Here is a 23,536-nt window from a genome sequence, read left to right as displayed (position 1 = left end):
GTACTATCAGTTTATTTGATCCTATTTTCACTCTAATGAGGCTGCAAATAATTCATGCTGGAAAGATTGCTCTCTAATCTTTGTCTGGTCGATACAGTGAAATGTGGATTTCTAAAGTTCTAGGGACAATTGTCATTGCCATGCAATCTATTCTTAGAAAATCATTTCCGTGGATGCTAGAATTCAAACAAGTCTAGGTTAGTATTTGGAAAAGCTAGTTTTAAGTAGCTGATAAAATGAATGGAAATGGCAGGTTTGGCACATATAAACATGGTTTTTCAATACATTCCAGAAGACTGTCAAATTTTATTTAAATGTTTAATTTTTATGTATGCATATGTATATGCACTTGTATGTGGATATGACCCTGTGTGTACAGGTGCTGACAGAAGCCAGAAGAAATAGTCAGATACCCTGGACCTGGATTTAGAGGTTGTTGTTAGCTGGCCAGTTGGGTACGGGGACTTAGGTTCTCTGCAAAAGTAGTAAGTGCTCTTAGATACCAACTCATTTCTCTAGGCCCATCATATATTATTTTAAAAACATGGGAGATAGCTAAGTTGGCAAAGTCTTTGTCTTGGACCTATAACTACCTAAAACACATGAGAAAGAAATAAGAAAAAAGTTGGGCATGGTGATGTGTTTGTAATCTCAGTGCTGGGAGGTGGAGACAAACAGGTTTCTGGGCACACTGGCCAGCTGGTCTAGCCTGCTCAGTATGCTCCAGCCCAATTATATGATTTATCTCCACAATATGCTATCGATAGAAACTGCATATTCTTTCTTACAAGAGGTTGCTCTCTGTGATGGCTGTAATATTCCTTGATTTCTTTGAGCAAATATAATTCAATTACTGTTTTAATTTGAATACTGCCCCAAATCATCTACAGAGTGGAGAGTAAGATTTATACAATGAGGTATTTGAAATATTTACCATGCATAACTTATTGAATGAAGATAATAGAAATTTAAAATAAGTGTGGTAAACAAAAAAATACTAAAACTTATGCTGTCACCTATGTATGCTGCTACAAGCCTCCATGTATATAATAATATCTCATATGTGCCTCAAGCCCTAGGGCCCAAAGGTCCCAGAGGCTACCAAGAATGAAAGTAGAGAGCCCATGGTACATTCCAGACAGCATACCTGTAGACTCAAAGCTTTACTCATATTCTCATTCATATTCTCTCTCTCTCTCTCTCTCTCTCTCTCTCTCTCTCTCTCTCTCTCTCTCTCTCTCTGTCTCTCCCCATCCCTCCCTCTTCTACCCTCTCTCCTTCCTTCTTACCCCTTCTCTCTTTCTCTTTCTTTCTCTCCCCCCTCCCTCCCTCCTTCTTCCCCTCTTCCTTTCCCTTTCTCCCACCCTTCCTTTCTCTTCCCCCTCCCTCCCCCTCCCTCCCTCTCATTTGTTGAAGCACTCATAACAAGAAGAGATAGAAATCCAATGCTGTAATGAATTACAGGAAACCTTCAATAGGGATCATTGACATTATTCAACCATAAGGGCTAAATACAAGGTCTGTTCAGATCATTAATGGTTTCCAATTATGACACATTGCTTAGAATAAATTAGGTTTGTATTCAAAATTATATCCTGGGTGGAGGAAGAATTATAATATGGGCATTTTTAAATTCTAAGTTGTTTTCCAATTGAAATCTTGAGGTTCAATCCAAAGCTTTTTTGCCCATTTGAATTTCTTTCTTTTTTTCTTTTTTTCTTTTTCGAGACAGGTTTTCTCTGTGTAGCTTTGCACCTTTCCTGGAACTCACTCTGTAGCCCAGGCTGGCCTCGAACTCACAGAGATCCGCCTGCCTCTGCCTCCTGAGTGCTGGGATTAAAGGTGTGTGCCGCCAATGCCCGGCTTTCATTTGAATTTCTATAGAGTATCAGCTTCTGGTTTCAAAAATATTGAAGTCAGTTATATTATTGACAATACAAAGTTTATGGAATTATTTCAAAATAAGCAATCATAAGTATATATTACAAAAAGACAAACCAACTTGGATTACTGCTTTTTCAAGAATAATCATTATCATTTTGAGGAAGAAAGGCTGAATTGATATTCCACTTTTAATTTCCATTAGAGATTTGGAGTCTTATTCATCCTGGGGAAATCACTCAAATCATAATATTTGTGGCTGGTGTGATGGTCCAATGGGTAAAAGTGCTTGTCATTTAGCCTGATAGTCTGTTTATTAATTGAAATATATGAATCTGAAATAAAAGGAAAAAGACAGTCTATAGAGAAATACTTCCGGGACCCACTACTACAGTAGCGGTATGCAAGGCATTTGCGATTGAAGTTAGGACCAGTTCTATTGGAGAAAAGGGAAGTTAGCAATGCAAGGGAAAGGGTGGGAGCTTTCAGAAGATGCCATCTAGTGAGAAGAGGTGAGGTAGATACGACACATTATGGTGGAAGGCTGTGTAGAAAAGATCAATTTGAAAGCTTTATGGGTACTTTGGGGGAAACTAATTTAAAATTTCTATTCTTAATCACTAAGAAAACTAATGACTCTGCTCTCAGTCTTGTAGGTGATGATATAACCAACCACATAGGGTTTGGGTACATGTGAACCACGGGGACCCGATGGAAATTTTTAACCAGATTCTGGAACCATGATGCTTCCCTTCAGACAGGCTCACTTACTCCCTCCATCTCAGAGATGTTCTGGTTTAAAAAGTAAAAGAGAAATGGCCAAGATGAGATGCCACTCAGTAGTATTCACTGGCCTCCATATAGTCTCATTCACATCTGTAAATAAACAGTCTCATAATTTTCAGTCCTTTCACTATAACAGGATCCTGGGGTAACTTAAAAGCTGAGGAATACACCATAAAAGAAAAGATATTTCATTATACCATGTAGTTACAGAAGACAAATTAAAGGGTTAGCAGTAGTATAAATGACAGAAATCAAGTAAATGATCTAACTCCAAGGAGGGACAAGCACATTTGTAAATAATGAATTGGTACATTTTGTTGTGCAAATGGAATATCAACTGAGGAAAGATATATGCAAAGGATCTGCTTTAAAATGCCATTTGCAAAGACCTGGCAGTGGTGATGTGTTAATAGTCTAGGTATACAACGCTTGTAATGAGCGTTCCAGCTCATTAAACTGACATGGGTATTGAGAGCACCATGCTCATGGCTAGGTATTACAGATTAGAGGTGGGGAAGGAAATCAGTTTTAAATGACTGATTAACAGTTCTTGCGTCCAGTTAAAGCAATGAGAGAAAAGAGATGTCTCCTATCAGTGTTCTCCCCTCCACCCCGCCTCTTCCGGCCTTCGGTAAGGAGAAGCAGGACTTATTCTGTGAAAGCTTTCTTAAAACTCTGAACTGTTTTCCTAAACCAAAGCACAGCTAAGCCAGGAGGTGAAAGCAAGCCTTTCTGTATATATGGAGATTAAATGACAAGCTCATAAGAGTCAAGTTGGATGGGAAGATCACCTCTTACAGTTATGTATAAGTTATATATGAAGTAACATGGTTCAGTAACTGAAGTCGTTTCTTACAAGAATGAGGACCTGGATTTGGATGGCAAGCACATTTGTAAATGCTGAAAATGTCTCCACAGAATTGTAATTACAATGCAGGAGGATGTCTGGGTCTTGGTGGCCAGCCAGTCTACCTGAATCTGTAAGCCCCAGGTTCAGTGAGAGGACCTGCCTGCCTCATAAAACAGAATGATTGAAGAAGATGCATGATGTTGACCTCTGGCTTCAAAGCACAAGTTTATACACATTTTCATGCATCCACATGCACACAGTGACACAAATGAGTACATACACACACACACACACAAACACACACACACATGCACACACACACACTAAAATAAATAAATAAATAGATGACAGATAGATATATGATAGATAGATAGATAGATAGATAGATAAATAAACAAATAATTTCATTAAAGAATTACTATCATAGAATCACCCAAAATATTTTCCTCTGCTATCAGGGATTGAGAAATCCCTCCTGTCTATCATAGTCTAATTTAAAGCTGGAAAACTTCACTGGAAAAAAATGCCTCCATTCAGTCCATTCAGGCTGTAGAGATGGCTCATCAGTTAAGAATATGAACTGCTTTGCAAAGGATCCAAGTTTTGTTCCCAGGACTCACATCTTTAAAATTTAATTAATTTACTTTTATTAGCCTATGATAATTGTATAAAATAATGGGCATCATTATCATTTTATATATTTATATAATATAATGTGATTATATTCACCTACATCACCCTCCCAGTCCTGAGTTTCCAAGATGGTTTCCTTCTTTTAAACAAAAACTCTCCTTCTACTTCGTGTCTCTTTGAAAACACTTAAATCTTGCAGTTTTGCATCTACTCTGACTATCCTTTCATGAGACATGATTCTTAAAATATTGGAAATCATGCATAAACAGGTAATAGATACATATGTGTAATACATATATTCATATACTTTCCACCTTAACCCTTAATGGGAAAATTTGCAACAAAAGTTTGGTAAAATGAAACATTTTATAAGATGATAACATAATGGAAATATCCTATATTGAACTTCCCACACTCTCTAAAATGATCAGGATTCATTAGAAGTAGTGCTAACTAATATTTAAATCATAGAAAATATACACAAGTCTCTAGACATGTTATGTCAGGAGGGTGCATTTAAAAAACGTTCTTGGGAGCCGGAGTGGTGGTGTAGTGGTTAAGTCCACATGCTGCTCTCGAGGACCAGAGATGTTTCCAAATACTCACTACACTGAATGAAATTCAACAATTTGTAACTCCGCCTCCAAGGGACTCTAATGTTACAAGCTTAGGGCATACATTCACCAACATTCCCCCACTACACACACACACACACACACACACACACACACACACACACACACAGAGAGAGAGAGAGAGAGAGACAGAGAGACAGAGAGAGAGAGAGAGAGAGAGAGAGAGAGAGACAGAGAGAGAGACAGAGACAGAGAGAGAGAGACAGAGAGAGAGAGAGACAGAGACAGAGAGAGAGAGAGACAGAGAGAGAGAGAGAGAGAGAGAGAGAGAGAGAGAGACTTTAAAACAAGAAACCTTATAATAACAATATTGTTGGAATTTGAGGCCATTGACTTATTTCATACCATTTAACAAACCCTTTAGGAGGAGAGAAGAGTTGGACAGAATTCTGTGAGTGACCACAAAGAACTATAAAACAGTAATAGTGTTGGTGATTGCCATCACACTTTCCTTTCAACAGAGACAATGTGAAATTTAGAATGACCAGATCTGCTTCAGACTGTGGCTTCATGTAGAGCTTATTGGGCCATTTCACCCACCTTTAGATAATTCTAATATATTCTAATTCCCTGCAATTATAATATATCATCCAGCAAACAATGTACACACAGAGACGGAAAATGAGCTTCAGAAAGGAAGTGAGAGTCCTCTAGGTAGACATTCCAGTACTGAGCAAAAATGTCCCCTGAATTCTGGTGTAATACCCATTGCACACTCAGTTTTAAAGTTTGTTCTGTGTTCATTGTATTTTAGAATTCTTGTGTAAGTCACGCAAAGCTTCACTTCTACATTATACTGCAAGTACGTAATGCTACATCTCAAGGTAATTTTCTCTTCCTGACATTTACCTTCCCCTTGGTATTCTGGTCCTTGAGCTTCTATTTGATTACAGGTACTACGCTCATTAAGAGAGAATACATGAACTTAATTCCCATTCTGCTTCCTGCCAGTACTGTGGCCTTGACCAGGTTCCTCTTTTGCTTTAAACTGCAGTGCTTTGTTTGTAAAGTGAGCATGTCTGTGCTCAAACTCAGAGAATTTGACCCATTATCTATGGCAAATTAAATATGCAAGAAGCGGTGCTTGGCTACCAGGGAGGTCCCCAAAGCATAACTTCAGTTGTTAGAAGCATAATAAGGACCCAATGAAGGCAGAGGTTCACCTTCTTTTTTCTACAGTCTTACAGTACCATGCAAATATTAACAGTGTTTCCCTCTTCACTGCAAGCACAAAGGCAATCTAGGAAGAAAGGAAAGAGAATGGATGTGTTAGATCTGTCCTATGGGCACTTCTTTGAATATACATGAAAGAAAACCAGTGTGAGTGTGATAGAATATTCCACATGACTAAATGTTTGGCTTTAAATGATTAAACCACAGAGTAGGTCAGTCACTGAGTGGTAAACAATATTGTCTCAAGTTATTTTTTCCAGCTAACAATCTCAGAAGGCACTCGTTCATCTAATATAAACTTGAGGTCTGGAATATTTGACTTTACTTTATCCAGAGGTCTGAAGGGACCCTTGAAATTGACTAAATAACCTGATTAAATAAAATCAGCACTTTAGAGATATGTACATAGATACACAGAAAGGGGGAAACATGACATGAAGTAAATTGAATTAAAAGAGTAATATGAGCCACTGAGTCCATGGTGCTGTCCGGGCCTGAGCTGTTGCTCAGTGCCATGTCTGAGTTAGCACCCAATGCCACTAGGATGAATGAAGAGATTTTGGAGAGACAAATCCATGAGGTGGTTTTGTGTTTGTTGTTTTGTTTTATTATTAATCAACTGGTGGGGGGTGTCTTTGGAGAAAAATGCTGTAGGGGTGAGGGAAGGATACGGAGGGACTTGGAGGTGAGTGGAATTGGGATGGATGATATGAAATTCCCAAAGAATCAATAAAAAAAAATGTGTTTTAAATAAAAAGAGTAATATGGAAATCATTCCTATCTATGAAGAATTTTTAAATTATGACAAGCTTTAAAGACTTTCTCTTAAAAATACATAATTAATTAGATTTTCTCAAAATCATTTAAATATTGTCAAATAGAAACATTCCTAAAATTCCAACAATTTCAGGAAACTCTCCTATTCATTGTCTACTTACGTTTCCCTAAGCTGGTAGGATTTTAAGTTCTAGGTAGTATCTGACATCAGTATAGGTCATGGTACTTCAATAGACTCACATGAGACATTACCCCTCCTCCCACGTGTCCTCTCCATCACTGGGCAAAGAAGACCTTACTTCTAACCAGAGATCGTCACTGTCTATGGATCTTGTAGAGGTAAAAGATTCCTCTCTGAGTCTCCATTTACTCTTTTAAAAGGTTAAAAATAAAACTGTCTTTATTTTCCAAATAAGAGTTTTCAAAGAACTGCAAATAAATATCATACATGGAAATGTTGTAGAAAAACAGAATTGTATGTAAATTCTGATATATTGTAAACATATAGGTAGATGTTTGTCACTAGGACCTCACACTTTAATTTGGCAACCATGCAGTTAACAGTCATCGGCAAAACATCAGCCTTGTTTGTTTCAAAATTATAATCTAATCAAAGTATCAACATGGTGAGGATCAGTGTGTAATAATTACAGTAAAATAACCATGTGCTGATCCAAATTGTTAAATATATTCACTGTTTCTATTTCCAACATATAGCATGTTGCTTATAGCCAGCCTTGCATAGTATGATAATTCCTGTGGATATGTTCATACATCCTTGTTCTCCCAGAATGCTCTCTTTCATTCTCTAAGTATATTTGTCTTCTATACCAATTCTAAAATCCATCCCTTCTAAAAGACAGCTAAGTGTTCTTTATTTTTCTTTTCTTTTTCTTTTTTTGTTTTTGATTTTTTTTCTTTCGAGACAGGGTTTCTCTGTGTAGTTTTGTTGCTTGCCCTGGATCTCGCTCTGTAGTCTAGGCTGGCCTCAAATTCCTGGAGATCTTCCTGCCTCTGCCTCCTCAGTGCTGGGATTAAAGGCATTCACCACCACTGCCTGGCTGTTTTTTTTTTTTTCTATTGCATCCTTCTAGTTCTAAGATCTGTTTGTAAAAGTATCCCTTATATTTATCACTTAATTTTTGTCCACTTGGTTTGGATCAATAGAGTTCATGTAGTTTCTTTTCTTTTCTATTATTATGAATGTCAGTATGTAGGTAGGTGTGCATGAATGCAGGTTCCTATGGAGATTAGAAAAGAGCATTGTATCCCTGGTAACTAGAGTTACAAGTAGTGATGAGTCGCCCGATGTGAATGCTGAGAACTGAACTAAGTTTCTCTGCAAGAGCAAGCACCAAGTGCTCTTAACTGTTTAGCCATTTCTTCAGTTCCTATGTTCAAAGTAGCTTTTACAGTCTCTAAGAATTTTCATTATATTCTATTTCTATTGATCTCATCAGTGATGTGTGGATGTATGACTCATAATCATTAGTAGATATGTAAAGTCGTTAGCAAATGAAAAAGAGTCAGAATAAGGAAAATGTATCAGAGTCCATGCTATGATGGACAGAGAGTATGACGAGTGCAATGAATTATATTTTGAATTTAGAGGGAAATAAAGCTCATCAAACCTCATCACAGCTTGGAATGAACAGTTTCTGCAATTCTCCATATATTTCTACTTTCCACCCTGCTCACCTTTCTGACTAGTAATTTCATTTTATAAAGCCCGAGACATATGAAAAGATATGGTGCATAACTTGAAAAGTATCTTTATATTCACAATTTTATTAAGTGAAGGGATAATATTTATATCTATTTATATACTTGAATAAAGAAAAAGATCTTGGCTGTGCACCATAGATACATGCTGGATAAATAAAAAGAACAGGCAGATATGTACTTAGATGGGTATAAAAATGGATAGATAGAAATAGAATCACTGGGCTCAACACATCTCCAATTATACAGTTTTAGTAGGGAAACCCAGTTATTGCAACAACAATGTGAAGACCAGGCATGCTTGTGCAGGATCACACAAGACTTCATGGACATGATTTACTTCACTGCAAACCTTTCTATATCAACAGAGTCTAAATCGGGCACATAGCTACAAATCAACAAATACTCTATGTAAACACTCCCATGCCATTCTGTTTAAGCAAGCTCACTTTTATTTCTTATTTCTTTAATTATCAAAATACAATGTTCTATTTCAACAAACACAAGGAAGGAAACATGTAGCTCTCTTGAAGCTAAGTTTATATTTCCAGTTCCCCATAAATTCTTCAGTCATTTCACCTCTAAATCACACAAAGATGTATTTTCTTCCTGAATGCTTTTTTTAAAAATCTGAAATGTGAACAGTGTATTTTATGAGTAAATTCTTTCTTATTCTGTCTCTGTGTAAAGTATAAACATTGTTATTTTAAGATAAACTGGATTCTTTTTAATATTCACTTTAAGAAAACTATTTAGATTTGAATTTCAAACAAAAGTTTGACTCTCTGCAGCTAATAAGGAAGATCGCTTGGGTGTGGGGCTCTGTAGTAGATGATTATATTTGTCATTTCAAGAAGTTTAAGCTAAAATGTAACAAACAATAAAGCAATAAAATGCTTCTAGTCATTTGAGAGGTATAAATGTGCTAAGTGGTATACTTTCGTGAGCCCTTTGCTAGTTTTGCTAATAACTTGTCTACTTCCCTACTGAAGTACTTTGCCATACATTTACTCTAAGGAGAAAAGTAACTCATGAAAACAGTTCTCTAGATCCCTAGCCTGGTTTTTAACTTTCTGAGCAGTGATTCACCAAGGAGGATGGCATCATTTCCATAATTCTCTGGGTGTGTCCAAGAAAGCAGAGTATAATAAATCAGAGACTGGAAGAGGGGTATTGGGTCCCCCTGGAGCTGGATTTACAAGCAGTTACAAGCTGCCCGATATGGGTGCTACAAGAACACAAGGCACTTTTAACTCCTGAGCCAACTCTTCAGCACTGAAATTTTATTTCTAATACCCACTTTTATGCCTCTGCAAGGCTCCATGGCCCTCATACCAACAATTCACCTTCTGTCCATCTTTTAAAACTTTTATTATACATATTTATCTATTTGTGGGTGCCTGCATGCCGTGGCACGTGTGTGGAGGTCAGAGGACACACTATAGGTGTCTCCCTCCACCATGTGGGTCCTGGGGACCGAACTCAGGTTATCAGGTTTGGTGGCAAGCGCCTTTACCTACCAAGCCATCTTGTCAGTCCTTGACTCTTAAATTTATACTCATCTCTAACCGGTTTTTAAAAATAAACTTGTCTCATGAATAAGAATGTAATTACTCTTTGACTAGGTGAATCTACTTACATAATTAGCATTTGAATTCTAGTAACTTCCTGTTTGTTAAAGAGTAACAACACAATTATTGAAAATGCAGCAAGTATAGACAAAAAAGAAAAATAAATAAATAAAAGCAGCAACTTGTAGTTCTGCTATCGAAATTGGATTTAATATTTATCACACTCTCTTCTGGTATTTGTATGAATAGGTTGTTGCATGTATGGAATAAAATTGTGAAGAGTATGCACATAATTGTGTTTAGTGTAACTTTTACTTAATAATTTATTGTAAGTTTCTTCTAATGTTATTTATTTTTCAAATGATTATTTTTGACTATCTAACATTCAGTTGAATAGTTGTGAAATTATGTAGTCCTATGTTTAAGTTTGTGTGTGTGAATCTATGTACTGTTTTCATCTTCATAGATTATACTCCATAAAACCTATGCCATCTCCAAAGACACCAAGATATAAACTTACTTCTACCCTATGTTCATGTCAGCATGCTTGATGATTATAAAAATTATAGTTGGGTGGAACTGGAGGTGGAAATATGGGTGGATGTGGTCATAATACTTTGTACATATGTGTTAAATACTTAAAGAATAGATAAAATATTATGAAAAATGCTTGAACCTAAATCTATGAATAAAAGTGGAAGAATGTTTAAGAAGAGAATAGCAGAGATCAAAGAAAAGGTAATTTAACTGAGTACAAATTGGGATTAAAAGGAGGACAATAATGCCTAACACTTCTATGACTACCAAGTTATGGTGAAAAACAAAAGACAGAGCCTGGTAAAGTCATTTAACACAGACAAACAACAGTGCATAAATGTATTTGCTTGCTTTTCCCAGTGCTGAGACTTCTAATCATAGTAAATAATATTGCTGCTACTTAGATTAATGTCTTTCATTTTTCATAAAAGTGATAACCATGGCTTTTTCATCCTGGGAGAGAAACTGCAAAGGAGATTTATTAAAAAAAAAGAAAGAAAGAAAGAAAGAAAGAAAGAAAGAAAGAAAGAAAGAAAGAAAGAAAGAAAGAAATCAGATTTCCAGAACATCTCTAGAGACATGATTGCAGGTCCCTCCCATTTAAAGATCTGTGAGGCTACAGCCCTTCCAAATATAAATATTTCTGCATCAGAGAAATCGGGCATAGTGATTAAGCATGTAATTTCAGTACCCGGGAGGCTAAGACAGGTAGTTTACCATGAGTTTAAAGTCAACCTGGGCTACAGAGTGCATTGGAGCTGGAAAATGTGTGTGTGTGTGTGTGTGTGTGTGTGTGTGTGTGTGTGTGTGTGTGTGGTGGGGGAGGGTGTTATAGTTTCTTCTATTGTGTTAAACACGTGACTGAAGATGACTTAGGAGAGGAAACAGTTTATTTGGCTTACATTTCCAGGTCAGGACAGGAGCTCAAGAAAGGAACCTGAAGGAAAAGCTGATTGCTTTTCTGTGAAGCATTTCTTCTCTCCAGGGAACTCATGCACAGCCAAGAAGATCAGCAAAAATCAGAGAGGATGCTGCATGGTAGCTTGCTCATAGGCTCTTAGCTAGCTTTCTTAAGCAGTTCAGGACCACTCTGAGATATCTGACACTGAGGCTGACCTCCAACATAAATTAACATTCAACACAGACATGCCCACAAGTCATTCTGCTCTGGTCAACCCCTCAGTTGAGCCACCCCTTCTCAGGTGACTCCAAGCTGTGTCAAGTTGGCATCTAAGCTAACTAAGACAGAGATGCTCCTTGTGAGTGACAGAGAGAACAGTGGCTGTCATGGACACCAGCTCTTCCTACAATGTGCACCTCAGACTAGCAGATACAGAAAAAGATTCCAGAGAGTGAAAAGAGTGTGGGCGAGGGCCCAGAATACAGGGGTGCTGGTAAGCTCTGAACAGGTGAAGTCATTCATGCCACTGACATGTGATGCGAAAAGCACCTTAACAGTTACTTGCTGGGGCCTGGACATGTGTATGAGTAGATAATCTACACAAGTCATTGTCATGTAAGAGTGTAGGCTTCTAAGCTGTGCACTGTGTGGAAGTCACTATGGTATGTGAAAACAAAGTGTCATCTCACATTTTGAAATAATCTGCAAGGCTGCTTAACTGGTAAGAACTTCAATGACTGTGAAAAAGTTGGAATGTTGCAGGTTCAGAAGCCTAATTACATTTTATCTTGGGTTGTCCTTTGCCAGGTTAGTAGTTATTTCTGTCCACATATGTGTCTAACCTAACATCATTACAACTAACAAATAAAAAAAAAATGTGGTGATATATTATGTACCCTAATAAAACTTGTCTGAGGATCAGAAGACAGAGCCAGCCACTAGCTTAGACATAGAGGCCAGACAGTGGTGGCACACACCCTTATTTAATACCAGCACTTGAGATCTCATGCTTTTGCTTGGGAAGCACACACACATTTAATCTCAGGAAGTAATATGGCAGGGCAGAGAAAGGTATATAAGGTGTGAGGAAACAGGAACTCTGCTCTTTCCACTGAGGATGGATTTCTTAGTGGTAAGAACTAGTGGCTGGCTGTTCTGCTTCTCTGATCTTTCAGTTTTCACCCTGATAGCTGGCTCTGTTTTTTTTTTTTTTTAATTATTAAACCCCTTTACGATTCATGTTATAAAAACCTTTTGAAATGTATTGGTTTAACAAAACACCAGGTCCCATCAACCCAAAGACTAAGAACATCATCAGACAGTATCTGAGGCCTCTAGGTCAGATTCCTCTGGTTTGGGTGTAACCTGTCCCTTTAATATCTCCACCAATGTATTTTAAAAGTATCTTCTTACGTGTATAACTCTCTTTGTTCTCTTACTACACAAACTTAATCAAACTATTACCACATTGGAAGGTGGAATTTGGGGTACTCTAAATTTGTCTTCCCAGGCCATGGCCAGTGATACTTGGGCTCAGCATGAATTATCTCATATTCTTGGAGACGGCAGTTCCATTTTGACATTAACACTATTGTTCACTTTCTATACTAAATACATCATTAAAGACATGGCAATTTTACTGACCGCATATATACATGTATTTGCCTGCATATTATTATAATACTCGTGAATGGAGTGAAAGCTCTACAAAGTGAACTTGTCATGAGTATGGCTACTCTATGTGTTAGCAGTGAGGACACATTTCAGAGTGAAAAGACAAGAGGATCAGCTCCACACCTGATGACTGTAATATGCTCTGCCACAATGAATACCTGCACAGCATCAAGCTAGTCACCATTTCATCCCCAAAGTAGAAGGAGCTCACAAGGCAGAAGCCCCAACCCTAGCTGAGGAGCCATTTACAGTTGATGGCTACTGGGCTGGAAAAGTTACTTTGCTGTAAGGGTGTGGCCCTTGGTAAATAGAAGGTACTCCAGTAGATGACTCCACACCCATGAACATAGTGTAACTGAACTTGGTGGGTTACAATCAACAACCACAAAAAGGATACAAAGTTGGGAGGGCATCAAAGGACAGTGGCTGGATCTGGGAGTACTAACGGAAAAAGAAGGGTGAATTTTATCAAAGTACATTGGCTACCTGTATGAAAATTTCAAAGAATAAACTTAGTATACTACAAAATAAAATAAGACAGGCAGGCTATGTTTTGTCCTTGTATCTGGAAACATTTCTAAATCCAACCTTAGGTTTCCAGGTGAATTTAGTGTTGCATGCTGTTACATGCGGCATGTGTAACATCATCTATCATAGTGCTGTACGGAGATGGCATTCAGTATTAGATCCTTCACTGGTGTTCAAATTGATCACCAAATAAATGTACAGAGATTAACATTTTAAAAAGCAGATAGATTACTAGGATTCAAGGTGATATAAATAGGAAGATGTTATAAATATGGAGATCTCAAGGACAGAGGCAAGCTTGGGACAGGCCAGTTGTTTAGTTAACCATGGAGCAGCACCCGTCCAAGGCTGCAGTGACACCCTCAGACATATCACTGGAGAAGCAGCAGAGACAATGACAGCCCACGTGCCAGACCAGGGAGGCAGCCCTCCTTCTCTTGACCGATAATGCATTAAGCGTTCATAGGATGACCTCCAAGAATTAAATGGAGCTTCAAAATGAGCTGAGCTTGAATTCATTCAGGTGACTTTTATGTTAGAAAAACCGTAAAAGCAAAGGGAAAGATCCACCTTTCACTTTCAGATATAATTTCTCATAAGGAGAAGTTCAAGGTTAACCCCCTTCTATGAAGGTGGCTCCCACTCCATTATTTTGAGTATGCGAAAGTAAATATTTAGTGACTGCTAGCAAGGGGAGTGAGCTTGAACAGAGCCCAGATCCACCCACTGTTACTGTCCTAAAAGAGATTCTGTCAGGGAGAGTAAGAGGGGGTTGTGCTCAATGGGCACAATTGATATACATTGCATAAATGTTTGGAACTTTCAATGAAAAAAAAAATACTGTTTCAAAGGAATAAGAATATTCTAAAGAGGCAATTGTGTCCCTTCATCTGACTATCAGATGTTTAAAACAATGGATCCTAAAGTATTTGGAATTTCCTCATGAACTTCACGGAAGGGGAAGGAAAAGGCTAAAGGCTGGTGCCACAGAGGAGGAACTTGTCTCCAAGGAAGGAGATTTCACAGAGTCCTTATGGGCTTGCAGGAGACAATGGACCCACACAATGATGAAACAACAGTGAGCAAGATCACACCGTGACCAGGACTGTCAGCTACAAATATTCCTCTCATTGTTTAAACCTAATCCTGATGTGAGGACCCTAGAGGTGGACTGGGTGGGGGGTGGGGGGGTGGGGGGAGCAGAGAGCCAGATTTCTTTGTTCTTTCCCATGTGAACACACCGAGTAATTTATTTTCTTTTTGCTCGTACTACTTTGTTTAATCATGTTATTAAGGCTGCATAGCTAAACCTGGCTCTTGGGGAAATGTCAGTACCCAGGCTCTGATCCTAACTCCTGGAACAATACCACTCTGAAAACAATCATTGTCTATAAACTACAGATATTAACAGCAATACCGTCAGTGGTATTTACACAGACTGCCTGTTCTCAGAGAATAGGTTCTGTATATTCCAGCTTCAAGGATTGCTTTGATATCAAATCCTTGTATAGATATTATTTCTCTAATGGATTAGAATGTCATATCTGGGGTTTCACCCTGCAAAGTTGCCCCCATATATCATCTCAAGATCAACATTATCAAGGATGTTAAAGGAAATGCTAAAAAGCAATTAACACCAAATATATGATTTTCAAACATTGAGCAGTATAAAAGCAAAATTTGCATCCTAGATAGTAAGTGTATTTCAACCTAGCATGTAGTTCTTTGCTGAGAAGTTTGTTTTCCTTAGGTGTTATGATACCACAGTGTCAACTGTACACAAAAGTAGGTGCATGTTTAAACAGTACAAGCTAGTCTGAGAAGGGGGTTAAAGGCCATAATTTTTTTTCTTCCATTCTAAAGTCTGACTACAGATATAAATGTCTACAGTTTAGTTCAAAATCATGGTTAATAGAAAGGAGGATGAGTCATCATTTCAAATCTAATAATTTCCAATGTTGCTAATGTTTAAGAAATTCTAGAATCATCCCTTTTATCAGCTCCTTTGATCAAAACATGTGTTGACAATTATATGGACAATTTACAAAACTGCTACCACATACTGGGAATAATGATCAGTGGGAGACCTATGCATCAGAACCGTCCTTGATAATAGCTATTATATTAGCCATATTTAACAATATACTCATTTTTGATAAAACTATATAACATCAATGACCATAGAGAAATGGTTAACTTCTTTAGACAACTGGTCTCAAATTTATGAACAATTACAAAGGAAAATGCAAAAATATATTAAGAAACATCCCTGCATTGTAGTCTCTATCTATAATACAAACACCAGGACACAAAGGCATTCCAACCAATATTAACTGACATATGTTCAGGAAAGAAATGAAAGTAGGTGTCAATTAAAGGCATTCATTCATTCATTTATTTAAAAGACACATCCATGTTCTTCTTTATTTCCAGGAATTATCATGAGATCAAATAAACAAGTTTGATTTGATCCTTGCCCTCATGAGTTAAGGTATAGTCTTTTAATAGTATCTAGAAATTAATTATTATTAAGACTTTATTATAAAGAACTTGCAAGTAAGAGCATCATATAATACAGCAAATTAACCAAACCCTATGTCTAAACATCTCAATGAAAATATTTCTACACATTTAGAGTAGCCATTTTGAAGGTTTGTTAGAAATTTTGAGAAGAAATGGATCATTAATAAGATCATCTTTATGTCAGAGAAATGATCACCTGGTAAAAAATAAATGAAGTATTACATCTCAAAGTAATGTCAATAATTAACTCTTTGCACTTGAGATGATTTGCACACTCAGACAAACTGGACATGCACACACACACACACACACACACACACACACACACACACACAACTTTCAACTATCATCACAAATACATTTCTTCCTGGTTAGAAATCATCTCCAGGCGGAAATAAATTGAAGCATTACATCTAAAGAAACTAATGTCAACAATTAATTGAGTTAACTCCTTTCACTTGAGATAATTAGGTCACTCAAATTGGACACACATATGCACACACACAAACACAGAATACTTGCAACTATCCTCACAAATACATTTCTTCTTGGTTAGTTTAGCTAGTAACTCCTCTTATTAGCATCCATTAAGACAAACAAATGCTCAAGTTACCACACAGAGCTGTTCTGTTTTATTTTCTTATTTTAATACTAAACTTGGGTTTAAAGAAAGCTGAAGGAGTTTCATTTCTGGGGAAGAGAAAAGGACAAAGAATAGCAGATACACCACACTCAGTTTTAGATGTAGGAGACAGCTGCAGCTGTAGTGATACATTGTTGAGAAACTGGTTCTCAGCTGATTAAATAACACATTTGTGAATCTCGAAGAGTTACATTAGTACATTCGCTTCAAGCATCATTGTATTTTATTTTAGTTAAACAGAATTCAAAACTAACAGAATACATGAAAAGCTTTACACCTACCATTGATCCACCGAGCTTCTGGATTATGAAGTCCAAATCCTTTCCCCAAAAGCTCCTCTAATGACAATCTTGTTTCTGAAGAATTTGTTAGCTCATCTGAAAAGGAAATAAATACAAAGTCAGGAATGGTTTGTATTGTTTTTCTTACAAGAATAAGATATAAGATTTAAAATATTTTGCTTCAAAATATACACTAACTAGACATCAATCTAAATTGAGCATTTGGAATAGATTTTGACACTCAAAGATTGTTTCTGGACACTTCGTTTTGTTTTGAAAGAAAGGGTCTTATTAAATGGAGACTGCCCTTGAATTCCTGATCATTTTGCCTCCAGCTCCCATGCAGTAACACTCTAGGAGCACAATACTGTACCTGGCCTAAACTTTTTAAATAATCATAGAGTCTTAATATGAAATTGTTTTAATTTGACATCAACTTAATAGATCTATCCTAAGATATACATTGACACACACACACTACAAAAACAGCCAAGAAAAAGAACCACTTTTGCATCTTTAATCATAATTCATTCCTCACTTTTTATGCTATTTAACTGTAAAGTTAGCCTTTTTATAAGAAGCTAAATATGAGAGAGGTGGGGGCACTTCATAGGTAAAAGAGAGCTTTCTAACCCAAGGCAACTCAAATAAATAGAATGAATACAAAATTCTCCCACACAATTACTACCTAGCAAATGCTAAGCGAATCATATTCTTGAATGCCAAGTTCAAAGAATGAAAAGCTACAAAGGAAACAAGTATTGCACATTAACCTCTGGAAGATGAACATGGTTTGATTTTCTTTTTACATTCCAAAACCCAGAAATGGAAGACTATGGCTTGAATTACAAAGCGGTGTTTGTAACACCCCTTTACATTCAAGAAACTATATAAAGCAATTTGTCACTTTCTTAAAAACAGTAGCATTGTTTGTTTGTGAATGAGTATATTCTTCTTAGTGACCTTTTAGCTATGACCTTCCCTCTGACTGAAAACAAAATGTCAAAGATATTTACTAATCTCATTTGATTTTATCTTTTATAAAATTTCAGCACTTACTATACCAAGACCTTGCCATGGCTTCTCGGCAGTATGTAGCACAGTCACTTATTTTAAACACAGTACAATGAATCCATTAACCAACACTATGACTGCCAAGATAACTTAAAAAAAAAAAAATCAGAGTTATCTGATTTCTACTTTAGCACCAGACATGATTATATGCAGATGTGAAAAGAATATGGTACACAAAGACATGCATTTGATTGTTTATCAAGGAATCAGAAAGGTCAAAATTTGAACTTTCCTGGGGCTAGAGAGAGAGCTCAGCAGTTAAGAGCACTGCTTGTCCAGAGGACTCAAGTTTGGTTCTTAGCACCCAAATTGGAGAGTGCAAGACTTCCTGTAATTCTAGCTGCAGAGAATCTGATGCCCTCTCCTGACCTCTATGAACACTTGCACACATGAGATATATGCACATAAACACATATAAATCAAAATACCTCTAAAGATATCAAACTTCCTGAATTCTAACAAAAGGTTTCAAATGACAAGTATTGGTGGAAGCAGGAGGCCTGTCTATTCAGAGGAACTTAAATTTACAAAACAAAGCCTGTGATAGAAGGGGAGTAAGGATGCAGGATGCTGAGGGATTTCAGAGAGACCTAGAGATTATCTTGCCCAAGATGCCAAAGAAAGCCTCAGCAATAGATTGATTGCCATTGGCTACAAGAATTCAAATTGGTCAGATACTCTAAAAAAATCCAACATACTGTATCTTTTGCATCACTGGGGGTTTGTACCCAGGGAAGCTCACAACACAGTCAAGTACTCTACCTCCAAACAAGTTTTACAGAATTTGCTTACTATACCTTGTAGGATGATAAAATTATACACATAAATATACACCTGTATCACATGTGTGCAAAGGTATTTATGTATATACTTGACCTCACAAGGAAAATATACCACAATAAACAATCTTTTGTTTAAATCATTATTCAAATACTCAAAACAAACGTTTATAATTCTCAAGCATGTCCTTTTATTCTTTATATATATTGTTATTTTTATTTATGTGTGAGTATGCACATATGTTCAGGTGTCTACAGGGCCCAGAAGAGGATATATGATCAGCTGGTAGGTGGAGTTACAAGTGGTTGCCCAGAGCTGAACTTGGATTGTCTGGAAGGTCAGCAAGGACTCTTAACATTTGGAGTATTCTATTTTTTATTTCTCATGTAGTTTATTTACGATCCTATTGGATTTACTGCTAATAGTTTGACGTTACTGAGAACAGAATTCTCCCAATGCAAGTCACTATTATAGATAAGATTAATACACACTGTATCACAATTTGTCAGAAATTGCATATATGTATGAAATTCTGGATGGTAAGTGAAATTATTGGTAAATATTAATGATAATTGAATCTTTTGTTTTTCTGAAATTCAGTAACACCACATTTGAACAGTTTTTCATATTCTTTCTTTATTAAAGTTTTAACAATCTGTTGTCTAACTGTCTAATGTGTATTTTTATGTAACTGCAGGTTCATATGCAATTCTAGTGGAAAGCTATTGCATGAAGGTCCTAAACACTCTTCAATCATCTTCCCTACATGGAAAAATAACATTTTCCTAAATAAGAGCAGAGGAAAGGACTGAACTGATAAGTTCCATGTCCCTTATTGACTTCACTATGTGTGCTTGTATTCATTTCCATGTGTGTTTAGTTCTATGCCATTGATGATAACACCTGAATGAGTCAAGATACAGAAGATTCATCACCAGGGTCTCATGGACCCCATACCTTCCTCTCATTGACTGTATCCACCCACCTTTGACAACTAGTATTCTCTACAGATGATCATAATAAGTACAGTAGACCAGTCTCAGAAAGTTAATTTCACAAGCCTTCTTTTATACATGGAGCCTGAGTTTTATATAGATAATTAAGATCCTGTGTGTATAAACATAAAATGGTACTATCCAAGTGAATGAAAGGAACAAATGTGAGGAAGATGGGAGAGAAATAGAAGCCTAGGTTTCACGAGGCAAATATATCAAAGTATATTGTGTGTTTACCTGGAACTCGGTACCATGTACAAAGAATATAAGTCAAGTTAAAATAATAACAATTTTGAGTTAATATTATTGTTCTTTTAAAGGAACAGCAATAAAGTGACTCCAAACAAGATTCTGCTCCACCCATAGACTAGCGATAGAGAAGCTTCCTCTTGCAGTTAATGGGAACTAACACGGGGATCTCCAATTAGATAATGTGCAGAGAATGGAGAATATTGGAGCACTCAGTTCTAAACGGGTTGTCTTTACTAACTTCCTCCCTGTTAGGACCTAGGAAGCTATGTGGAAGAAAAGGTATTGTAATTGTTAGAGGGGATGAATTATACAACAGGACAGGTGTGTACATCAATTCAAAGAGGATGTGTCAGAATGCACAAGGCCTGCACAAGTTTAAGCTGCAGAGGGTCCCAGTGCTGAGATGAGGAAGCAGAGATGAATTCCCATCTGTAACCAAGAAGCTATCTTTAATTGATACATTGCAAAGGAAAAGAACTCAGTTTTCTCCAGTGGAGTCCCATTGGGCATACAATTATACTTGAGGGTAGGCATTGTATCCAGCTATAGATGGCCAGCACAAAACAAACTCAGTGGTATTTCTGTAGACATTTTGTCTCATATTGCCTTTTTTGTACATTTTTTTGTCTTACACACCATTTTTACAAAATAAATGCCTTACTAAGCTACTTTCACTTTCTTCATTTGTTCTTTTGTATAACATCTAGATCTTTCTTGTTTCTAACAATATACATACATACATACTCAAGTATGCACACTGTTGCAAAAATGAGTAATTTTCTAAAAAGGAAACAGGAAACACTTATAAACTCAATTTTGTAACTGAAAGTTTTCCTGTGTCCTGCCCAGTCCACACCTGCTCCAACCCAAGTAAACACACAGAGGCTTATATTAATTAAAATTGCTCAGCTATTAGCTCAGGCTAACTATTGACTAGCTGTTACACTTAAATTAACCCACAATTCTTATTTGTGTTTAGCCATGTGGCTTGGTACCTTTTCTCAGTTCTGCCTTCACATCTTGCTTCCTCTGTGTCTGGTTGGTTATGATAAGAGATAGGATAGATATAAAACTTTAGACTCACAAATACAAGATAGATAGAATATTTTCTTTAATTTTTGCCAAATACAAATAGACTAAATATTATAACTATAATTCTTGCTTGATAACTGTTTTGTTATATATAATCTTACTATGTTAAAGTTAAAACTGTCCTTTTAAATACAAAGAAAAGGGGAAATGATGGGTGATGGTGCTCTGCATGCTGTGAATGTATTGTTCCCATTGGTTGATGAATAAAATGCTGATTGGCCAGTAGCCAAGCAGGAAGTATAGGTAGGATAAACAGACAAGGAGAATTCTGGGAAGAGGAAGGCTGAGTCAGGAGTTACCAGCCAGACACAGGAAGCATGATGTGAAAGCAGAACTGAGAAAAGGTACACAGCCATGTAGTTAAACATAAATAAGAATTATGGGTTAGTTTAAATGTAAGAGCTAGTCAGTGGTAGGCCTGAGCTAATGGCTGAGCAGTTTTAATTAATATAAGCCTCTGTGTGTTTACTTGGGTCAGAACGACTGTGGGACTGATGGGTGAGAGAGATTTGTCCTGACCGCAGGCCAGGCAGAACACAAGAAAAAATCAACTACACATATTAAAACTAAATACTTTGAGAACTTATGTTACAATCAGACAGGAGGAGAGTTATCTCCAAAGTGCTTAGTGTTCCATTCATTTTCATGATTCTCTCAGTAGCTTAACTGTAAAGCTAATTTACAGCAGAGAAATTTAGACTTCATTCAGGTATATCAGTCACTCCAAGTAAACAATGCAGGGTGGCGCAAAAGCAAACCGATATTCTATTGCATATCACTCTATCAGGCCAAGTTTCTCCCTTAATAACCTCAGTGGAGTGTAGCTGAAGTTTTCTGGTGTTCCAGCCTGCCGGCATTTGGGACAATTCTCTCCCTCTCTCATCCCCCAGGTAAACACACAGAGACTTATATTACTTATAAACTGTATGGCCATGGCAGGCTTCTTGTTATTTGTTCTTATATCTTAAATTAAACCATTTTTACTGATCTATAAGTTGCCACGAGGCTCATGGATTACCTGTATTTAACATCATGCTTCTCCTTGTGGCAGCTGGCAGTGTCTCCTCACTCAGCCTTCTTCCACCCAGATGTGGAGGGCCTTTAAATTACCCCAATATCATAAAAAATATTTGCTAAAATTGAATATTTACTTCTCGTGGGGTTTATCTTACTCAGGAAGTTTGTTTAAACATAAATCTCTTGGACTATTTAGTATTTAAGTATAAGGGATCTGCTATGGCTAGATCAAAAGTATGTCCTAAGTGCTTATATGCTGAAAGAGTGGTAGCCAGGACAGCAGAGTTCAGAGGAGGAGCTTTGGGGAAGTGATTGGATCATGAGGAACCCAACCTCACCTGTGGATTCATTTAGTGCTGGGTTTATAACGTGGTATGTGACCAATCAGGGGTGATGGAAACTTAGATCTTCAGTGACTCCCTCTGGGATTATATCCTATCCCCTCTTCCCCTCACACCCTTCCTTCACTCCATGCTTGCCTCTCTCCTCTTCCTCCCTTTCCTACTCTTCCCCATCCCTTCCTCCTTTCATGCAGCCCTCTCTCCTCCACTCTTTCCCTGCTCCTTCCTTCACTCCCCACTCTTCTACCCCTCCCCCTCTTTTCCTGACCCCCTTGCTCTGCCTCGCTCTCTTCTTCTTCATACACCTTCATTTCCCTGCTCTTTCAGCTCCCATTTCAGGCCTTCTCTTCTATCCATTTGTCTTCTAACAATAGCCTCCAAAATGAAAACATCTCATCCTGGAGGAGGGCTCACTGGTGCTCAGAAGTCCCAAACTGAAGCTTAGCATCCTTGAGAGTGAATCTTTAAGAGTTTGCAAGTAAACAACTCAAGCAGCACAGAAAGTCCCTGAAAGCTGAAAGACTCAGAAGCTTCTTTCCTCCCCAAGGCTTTCTAAGCAGTAGGGACTGCTGGGAAGAGGAGATGCTAATCTGTGAAGCTGCCTACAACTTGTTCATGGAGTGCTGGGATGGCCTTTGTATATGCCACTGCCTTTTCAACCATGCTCCTATAAGCAATGCTTGGTATTTCTATAATTCTTGTGGCTTTTTCCAGTTGTACTTTGATTGAATCACTTTGATGTGTCTTAGTGCTATATCTGGGAATGAGTGGATGCATGTTCATGCCTCCCTAGGAAAAGTCACACACCACAGACATGAGGCAAACAGCAACTTTGCACATTACACACTCCCACCTACCATGTCTTATCTT

At 37.3% G+C, this 23,536-nt stretch overlaps 1 protein-coding gene across 3 annotated transcripts in view; it reads right to left on the bottom strand.

Annotated features, from left to right (window-relative positions):
• The window catches only part of Dpp10 (dipeptidyl peptidase like 10), a 1,509,398-nt gene that overhangs the window by 526,694 nt on the left and 959,168 nt on the right, over positions 1–23,536 (bottom strand). For all 3 annotated transcript variants that reach the window (XM_028883881.2, XM_028883880.2, XM_028883882.2), the window contains exon 3: positions 17,116–17,211. In XM_028883881.2, coding sequence (XP_028739714.1) covers positions 17,116–17,211 — 96 coding nt within the window. The remainder of the gene's footprint in view (positions 1–17,115; positions 17,212–23,536) is intronic.

This window comes from Peromyscus leucopus, chromosome 15 (genome assembly GCF_004664715.2).
Source record: "Peromyscus leucopus breed LL Stock chromosome 15, UCI_PerLeu_2.1, whole genome shotgun sequence".
Lineage (NCBI taxonomy): Eukaryota > Metazoa > Chordata > Mammalia > Rodentia > Cricetidae > Peromyscus > Peromyscus leucopus.
This window is presented reverse-complemented; position numbering and strand designations above follow the sequence as displayed.